Source organism: Octopus bimaculoides, chromosome 22 (genome assembly GCF_001194135.2).
Source record: "Octopus bimaculoides isolate UCB-OBI-ISO-001 chromosome 22, ASM119413v2, whole genome shotgun sequence".
Classification (NCBI taxonomy): Eukaryota; Metazoa; Mollusca; class Cephalopoda; order Octopoda; family Octopodidae; genus Octopus; species Octopus bimaculoides.
Window position 1 is genome coordinate 3,896,858 of NC_069002.1, and position 8,858 is coordinate 3,905,715.

At 38.0% G+C, this 8,858-nt stretch overlaps 1 protein-coding gene across 5 annotated transcripts in view; it reads right to left on the reverse strand.

Annotated features, from left to right (window-relative positions):
• The window catches only part of LOC106867819 (inositol-trisphosphate 3-kinase homolog), a 30,498-nt gene that overhangs the window by 7,335 nt on the left and 14,305 nt on the right, over positions 1-8,858 (reverse strand). For 4 of the 5 annotated variants that reach the window (XM_014912854.2, XM_014912878.2, XM_014912869.2 and 1 more), the window contains exons 2-4: positions 6,163-6,275; positions 2,165-2,249; positions 454-603 (exon numbers count right to left, since the gene is read on the reverse strand). In XM_014912854.2, coding sequence (XP_014768340.1) covers positions 454-603; positions 2,165-2,249; positions 6,163-6,198 — 271 coding nt within the window. In that variant the 5' untranslated portion in view covers positions 6,199-6,275. Of the gene's footprint in view, positions 1-453; positions 604-2,164; positions 2,250-4,311; positions 4,822-6,162; positions 6,276-8,858 lie in introns of those variants that run through there. The other variant, XM_014912845.2, reaches the window with a different exon arrangement.

Consider the following 8,858-nt stretch of genomic DNA (forward strand, 5'->3'; position numbering starts at 1 on the left):
TATATATATAATGGACAGTATATGGATTTAACTAATCCAGTGGCATTCATAAAAAAAGGATCCTTTAATTACCTCATAGTAAACCAAAACAATACAAAGGGATGTAATGTATAATCCGATCCAGTTGAAATCCGGTAAATCCATTTGGTACATATTATTTCATAACGAGTGTATATAATATAAAGAATAAGAGGAGGTATAAGATGAGAAAAATATTTTTATCTTATCCCTCCTCTTTTTCTTTATATTTTATATGTATATATTCTCATACACACACACAAATATATATATATATGGAGAGAGACAGATATAAACATATCTATAAATACACCACAATACGTACATACATACACACACACATATACACCCGAAGTTCTTGGCAAGTCAGCACATCAGTTGAATTGATAGTGTGTATGTTATGGAGTGTCTATGTGCATGTATATAAAAGGATACACTGCCCATGGTATTCAATCTGCTGGTAGAATTTAGGAACAATAGACTTGGCTACATCAGTCTGTAGTTCTTTGTATGTTTGGAATTCGTTGCTGTCATCAGACAATCGTCTCTTCCAGATTGTGTTACTTGTGGCTGGAGCAAATGTTTCTACAAGAGAGAAAAGTTTGGTTAGAATATTAATGTATTGTGGGGGTGGCAGGGTACAATAGTTTATTTGAAGTACGTGAAATCGTGTTTAAAGTGCTTTGGAAGGCCAGAAACTAGAAATAAAAAAACTGAAAATAAAAGCAATACAAAAGCATATTATATATATAGAGCAATGCCATGATATCTATGCTGGAGGATATATATATGAGACAAGGAATGGAGAAGGTTCAAGGTTCTTAGTCTTACTGACGTCAGTAACCTAACAGTTTACAAAACTAACGCCAAAAATTTCAACAGTCACTCGATCACCAACCAATCAGGCAAACGCACAGACCATACTTAACACTCACTGGGAAACAGAACAGATGATTAGTTCTAAATATCAAATCCTTCAGGAGTTTAGAATGTACCACTCAACACAGATCAATGACAGGATTAGCTTAGATAAGGTACAGCTTGTGTTTGCACCAAAAAGAATTACCACCTATGCTTTCTCTTCCTAATGAGACAACTTCATAAGAAGTTCTTGGGTAAGAGCTGTAATTAGATGGTTGCTGAAAAAATTCAGTGCTGGTTAATGGCTTGTGAGAGAACTGTGCAAGCCATGTACAGAAATGGTGTTTGAGAGGTGGGAGTAGGCAATGAGTTTAGCAAAGATTTCAGCATGCAGACAGGTATGGAATATACAGGTAAGTATCATCATTATCATTTAACGTCCCTTTTCATGCTGGCATGGGTTACACGGTTTGATAGGAGATAATCAGTTGAAGGGTTCATTCGGGCTCCATGTCATGTCTGTTTTGGCATGGTCTCTATGGCTGGATGCCCTTCCAAATGCCAAAATTTCTTTTTCTCATTCATTACAGGCTCACAATCATGAGGTAACAAGTTCAATTCCCAGACCGGGCTGTGTGTTGGGTTCTGGAGCAAGACACTTTATTTCATTTTGTTCCAGTTCACTCAGCTGTAGAAATGAGTTGCAACATCACTGGTGCTATGCTGTATCAGCCCCTTTGCCTGTCCCTTGCAAACATCAGTGAGGGGAGGTTGGTATGCATGGGTAACTGCTGGTCTTTCATAAAACAGCCTTGCCTGGACTTGTGCCTCGGAGGGGAGCTTCCTAGGTGCAATTCCATGGTCATTTGTGACCAAAGGGGGTCTTTACATTGATTTTACTGGTTTAGTATTGAGGGAGGTGGCTTTATTCCATGTAATGAAAGTTAACACATGATAGAGAAAGACAGACAAGGCAAGACCCCACCCCCACAAGTGATGGTGTGGGATGAGGTGTATTAAGGAGGATGACTTTATACCAGGTGATGAGAGGTTAAAGTATGATAAGGACAGGAACATATGTCTTGCAGTTGGGGAAACACATGGCTATCCCAGTTAGATGGTGGTGAAGATGTGACAGGTAGTCTAAAATGTACAGGGTCTTTTTAAAAACAAAGAGAGGTGGTCATAGTTAGAATGTCTTTAATCATAATCCTGCAAGGTCAGAGCTGACCTGGGATTATCAAACAACAGCAAAAATATGATAAAAGCAATGGGTTCAACTTACGTTCATGTCCAGCCAGCTGTATCCAGCTGTCACCTTTAGGTTTATTAAAAGCCAGTTTTGACTTCGATGTTTCGCAATATATCCTCTGGCAAAAAAACAAAAAAATTAGTTTTTTTTTTAATGTCATAAAAAAACTTTTGAAAAATGTGAAATAATTCTTTTCTTTTGGAATTGGTTCTTGAAGAACATAAATGCTATAAATAATGGTAAGTAAATAAATACTGAGTTGAAAAAAAAATTCTTTTGGATACAAAAAAATTGAAGGCTGCTACAGGCACAGGAATGGCTGTGTGGTTAAGAAGCCCACTTTGCAACCACATGATTTTGGGTTCAAGGCCACTGCATGGCACCTTCTATTATCTTCTATTATAGCCCCAGGCCAACCAATGCCCACAGGCAGCCTTTGACTTTTTCTATCCAAAAGGGTTTTTCAACATGCTGGGAAGGGCAGTAACTTTGAATTAATATTTACCATCCAACCCATACCAGCAGGTAAAAGCAAATATATGATAATGTTATGATGATGATGATTGTGGTGATGATGAATGTGGTGATGATGATTGTGGTGGTGTTTGAACTTTCTAGAAAACTGAGTAATTTCCTCTTATTTTATAAACTCCGAAAAGGAAATATTTCAACCGGATTTGGTCCTGGAAGATCAACTATCAACTCATCCCAGCTGTGTTGCATTTTGGGAGAGCGAGAGAGAGGGGGGGAGAGTGTATGTGTGTGTGTGTTCGTGTGTGTGTGTGTGTGTTTTAATTTCTGTTTGTTGACATTTATATTTCATACGTATTCTTTCATTTCCTATTTCACTCCTATTTTGGGGGAGGGGACTAGTCGATTACATCGCCCCCAGTGTTTCACTGGTATTTCATTGACCCCAAAAGGTAGAAAGGCAAAGTCAACCTTGGCAGAATTTGAACTCAGAAAGTAGCAGCAGACAAAATACTACTAAGCATTTCACCCAACATGCTAACGTTTCTGTTGGCTCACCACCTTAATAATAATAATAATAATAATAATAATAATAATAATAACAATAATAACAATAATAACAATAACAATAATAATAATAATAATAATAATAATAATAATAATAATCCTTTTTACTAAAGGCACAAGGCTTGAAATTTTTAGGGAGAAGACAAGTAAATTACATCAACCCCAGTGTATCACTGGTACTTAATTTATTGACCCCAAATGGATGAAAGGCAAATTTGAACTCAGAACATAGCGGCAGATGAAACACCACTAAGCATTTCACCCGGCGTGCTAACGACTCTGCCAGCTCACCACCTCAATAACGATGATGATGATAATAATAATAATAATAATAATAATAATAATGATAATAATAATAATAATAATGATAATAATAATCCTTTCTACTAAAGGCACAAAAGCCTGAAATTTGTGGGGAGGGTACTAGTCAATAACATCAACCCCAGTATATGACTGATATGAATTCTATCGACCCCCCCACCTCCACACACACACACACACACACGCATGAAAGGTTGAAAAACAAAGACGACCTTTGCGGAACTGACCAATGCCTTATGAATGAATCTGTTAGGCTGAAACTCTGTGGAAGCCGGTTGTATATATTTAGGTATATGTGTGTGTATATGTGTTCATGTTTGTGTTTGTCCCCTACCCACCCACCACTTGACAACTGATGTTGGTTTGTTTACAACCCCGTAACTTAGCAGTTCGGCAAAAAAAGACCAATAGGATGAGTAATACATTTAAAAGATAAGAACTGAAGTCAGTCTGTTTAACTAACCCTTGAAGGCGGTACCCCAGCATGGCCAGACAATCAAATGACTGAAACATTGTGTGCATAAGTTTTCATGTTTGTGCTGTCGTCCCCCTACCACTACCACTTGAAAACTGGTGTTGGTTTGTTTACAACCCTGTGACTTAGCAGTTCGGCAAAAGAAACTTATAGAATAAGCAACAAATTTAAAAGAAAAGAACTGAAGTCAACCTGTTAAACTAACCATCAAAGGGAGTGCCCCAGCATGACCACGGTCAAACGGCCAAAACGAGGGAAGGATAGGAGATCAGAAAAAAAGGAAAATAGAAAAAATAATAGGTTAGAAGTAAAATGAAATTAAAAAGGAGAAATGTTCAGAGCATACCTGATATTTTGGTAAATTGAGAAGCATGTGGAGGTCTGAAGACATGGTAAAAACAATTCCAAGATTATTCCATTAATAACTTCCTTCACCAGTAATGAGATCTTATTGGAAGTGGGAAGGACAGGGACTGGTTGATTTAGAACATACAGTGGTGGTGAGGAGGACACTGCTGACCGTTTCTTAACAACGACAAGAGATGACAACGGGTGCGTCATATAACCTCTTTTTTTTTAGAAAGAGCAGTTAAATTTCCTCCGGTGTGTTGGAAAAGGAATGAGAACCAGCACTAGATGTATATAATGTCTGAACTAAAGACTGTCACGGTTAGAACGTCTTTGATCGTAGATTTCTCTGCTGGATCTGAAGAGATTTCAGGTTAAGCAGCAGCAGCAGTGGTAGTAGTAGTAGTAGAGGTAGTAGTCGTAGTCGTAGTAATAAACTAAACAACACAATTAGTTTGCTGCGATTGTATTTGCCAGATCTCAAAACAAGAATAGAGTTATAAGTGAGTGTGGTGATGGTGGGAGAGACAGAAGGAGACAGAAGGAGAGAAAGAGAGAGAGAGGGAAGGAGAGAGAGAGAGAGAGAGAGAGAGAGAGAGAGAGAGAGAGAGAGAGAGAGAGAGAGAGAGAGAGAGAGAGAGAGAGAGAGAGAGAGAGGGTGAGAATATTAAACAGCAGCAGCTGTATGATAAAGCTATTGGTTGCTGTGTTGAAATGTGTTTGGTTTCCTCTCTCAGAACAATAACACCAACAACAACAATAAGATAAACAACACAAAGACCAATAACAAACAAGTCTGTATACAGCTAGAAATAGCAACCAAATCCCCCTGGATTCACACCCTATCATCTTAACCCTTTCTTTACTATAATTTCTAATAATTCTAACCATGACCACTCCTTTTACTTTCTCCCAGGCAGTGTATCTAAAACTACATTGCGTAATATGTCCTTCTCTTTTGCAGGCAACACATTGTGATTTGAGAGGGACTTGGCTGCTATTTTTAGATGGGTTGGGCGTTTTGATTGAGAGTTGGCAAACCAGAAGGCTGCACCAGGCTCCAATCCAATCTGGCAATGTTTCTACAGCTTGATGCCCTTCCTAACACCAACCACTTAGAGAGTGTAGTGGGTGCTTTTTAGGTGCCACCAGCACAAGGGCCAGTCAGGCGACACTGACAACGTTCACGCTTGAATGGTGCTGTTTAAGTGCCACCAGCAAGGGACCAGTCAGCCGGCACTCGCAGCTTGAATGGTACTTTTTACATGCCATGACACAGGAACCAGTCAGGCGGCACTGACAACGTTCACGCTCGAATGGTGCTTTTTACATGCCACCAGCACAATAATAATGATGATGATAATAATAATAATAATCCCTTCTTTACAGGCACAAAGCCTGTAATTTTTATGGAGAGGGAGCTAATTGATTACATCAACCTCAGTGATCAACTGGTGTTTATTTTATCGACCCCAAAGACAAAATCAATGCCAGTGACATTTGAAACTCAGAACATGAAGACAGACAAAATGCTGCTAAACATTTTGTCCAGCACAGTAACAATTCTGCCAGCACAATGGTTAATACTTTAAGTGCTGAGATGGCTGAGATAAGAACAAGTATTGTATTTTTTATTCCTCTTTTTTTTTTTCTTGTTTGTTTTATTAATTATAAATAACCCAGGATAGATTTCAAGTGATGGCTTAGATGAAGCGGATAAGAACAGATTTCATTGTTTTAAATCAAGCAATACAGAATGGATTTCATTGGCGTGTTTAGATGAGAGTGATAAGAATGTATTTCATTGACGTGTTGTAGGAAGTAAGTTATTTTAGTGGGTTTTACTCACAGGATTGAGGACAGGAAATCGTACAGTAGAATCCATCGTATGAAGAGTAGTGGTTGAAACAATATTCAGATCAGATGACAGAATTCAATAAGGTCATTGTATTTATATCACAGCTTTTTAAAAGAGAAAAAGAAAGAAAAGAAAAAATATAAGATTACAAATTCATTGAAAAAAAAAAGCAGAAAAAAAAACAGCATCAAATACCATTCAACTTTTGAATGAACAAAAATATTCCAAACCAAATTTAAGAGCATAAACAACAACTACAAAACAACAACAACAACAACAACAACAATAATAATAATAATAATAATGATGATGATGATGATGATGATGATGATGATGATTTCAGTTATTTGCCACAAGGGCAAAGGAAAAGAGGGACAATACAAAGACAGACATAAAGTGTAGGGGTTTACATATAATAATGAAATGATAAAAAAAACATTAAAAAAATAAAGTATACAGTGGAAAAGAAGGGACATATGCATAGCATACAAAGGTAAGAAAAATGTGGGGGGATGATAGAGATGTGGCCCTCCTGATACAGGAAGGCCTCTAGGGATAATCGAGGAACCCCACTGTCCGAGATTTCCCTGAAACTCCAAGAGCAAGCGCCCTCTCCAATTTCTTCCCTCTGCCTCACAGGTCTACACTTAGAGAGAGGTACCATCCACTCCTGCCATTTTCGCAACAATGGTTTCAAATTTTAGCAGAGGGCCAGCTGTTTTTGAGTGGAAGGGGAAGTTGATTGCATCGACCCCAGTCCTCAGCCGGAACTAACCAACCCTAAGAGGATTTAAAAAGGAAAGGCACAAGGCTATCAATTTGTGAAGGGAGGCAGCAAGTTAATACCATCGGCCCCCCCCCCAGCATTAAGACTGATACTTTATTTTATGGACCCGGAAAAGATGAACAGCAAATTTGACCTAAGTGGGATTTGAACACTGAACATAAAGAATTTGAAAATAATAATAATAATTTCAAATTTTGGCATGAAACAAGTAATTTCAGGGGTGGGGGTAAGTCAATTACATCGACCACAGTATTCAACTGGTATTCATTTTATCAACCCCAAAAGGGTAGCAGCTACACTTTCAGCGCACCCTCCCCCACTACTAACTTGGTCACCTAGATAGCAGAAGCTATCAACTATGTCTAGTTTTTCTCCCTGGAATGTGGCAGTTGTTGTTTTCTGTGCATTTACAGTGTTTAGCATGACTGAATGAAATGCAGACAGGATACACTAGCCTAGAAGAGATTACAATCTCTGAATCAAAATCAGTGATTTGAACTCAAAAGGCAACGACATGAGTAATGATGTATCTTTCCAGGTGCGTATTACCAAGTTGGCAATAAAATGCAGACAGCTGGCCGGATGAACCCTGACAACTTTCAGAATGGAAGAACAGGAAACCATGATGGTCCTCTCGAGGACATTTATCCTCAGCTGTTTAGACTACTGCTCCCAACTACAGTCTCTGCACGGTGTAAAATTTACGACAGATCTTGAAGCAATCCAGCAAAGTTACACAAAGAAGATCGTCTCAATATGACATGTCAGCTACTGGGTGAGACTGGAAAAGTTAAGACTCTACTCCCTAGAATAAAGCTGGAAAAGATATGTAGTGATACACATTTGGAAAATTCTAGAACTTGTACCAAATTTTCACATTGAAAGTTACACAAAAAGCAGAATGGGACACTACTGCATAGTGCCAAAAATCTCAACATTGCCATCAGGATACAGGACCAGATACTGCAAAAACTTAGATTTCAAGAGACCGACAGAATAAGTACCAGGTTTCGAAAGAAAATAAGTAGTGGAGGAGGGGTCAATTAGTTCAGTGAAAATTCCTTAATGTGGTGCCCCAGCATGGCTGCAGTCTAATGACTGAACCAAGTAAAAGACATAGGAGAGCATGTGTGCATGATCACATACACACACATTCATAGAGACACACTCCCACACAAACATATTTGTCTGAATTGACATGTCCATATATACACACACAGACACTTACTCCCACACACGGACACATTCTACATTCATAGAATGTCAATGAGTAAATTCTTTGAGAATACACTTTGCGATATCAGGAGGAGGAGAAGAAGAAGGGGGTGGGGGAGGAGAAGAAGAAGAAGAAGAAGAAAAAACAACAACAACAAAACAAGTTTCCAAACTCAGAAACAATTCTTCGCTGTTCAAGACCGAAATAAAAGTGAACCAATGGATGTTCATGATGTGTGTCTGTTGCCTGAGGAAGAAGAGGTGTGAGAATTGTAACAGTTGTAGACCAAGACAACACTTCACCTTTCTTATGACGTCTTTTGGTGCTTCATCTACACACACACACACACACACACACACACACATATATACTCTAAAATGTATACATTCAAACACACTAATATACATACATATACATATCCTCTTCAGTATACATACATAGATAAAGAAAGTGTGTGTGCATGTGTATATATATATATATATATATATATAGGGACTCTCTTGAAATGGCTTCCAAAAGTGCACATATATTCTCCTCTTCAAAATGTATACACTTATACACATGTACAGACCTACAAACACACACATAGGACATTCACAAACACACATATCTATACACACACAAATATATAAGCATATATTTATATATATATATATATATATATATATATATATATATATATAT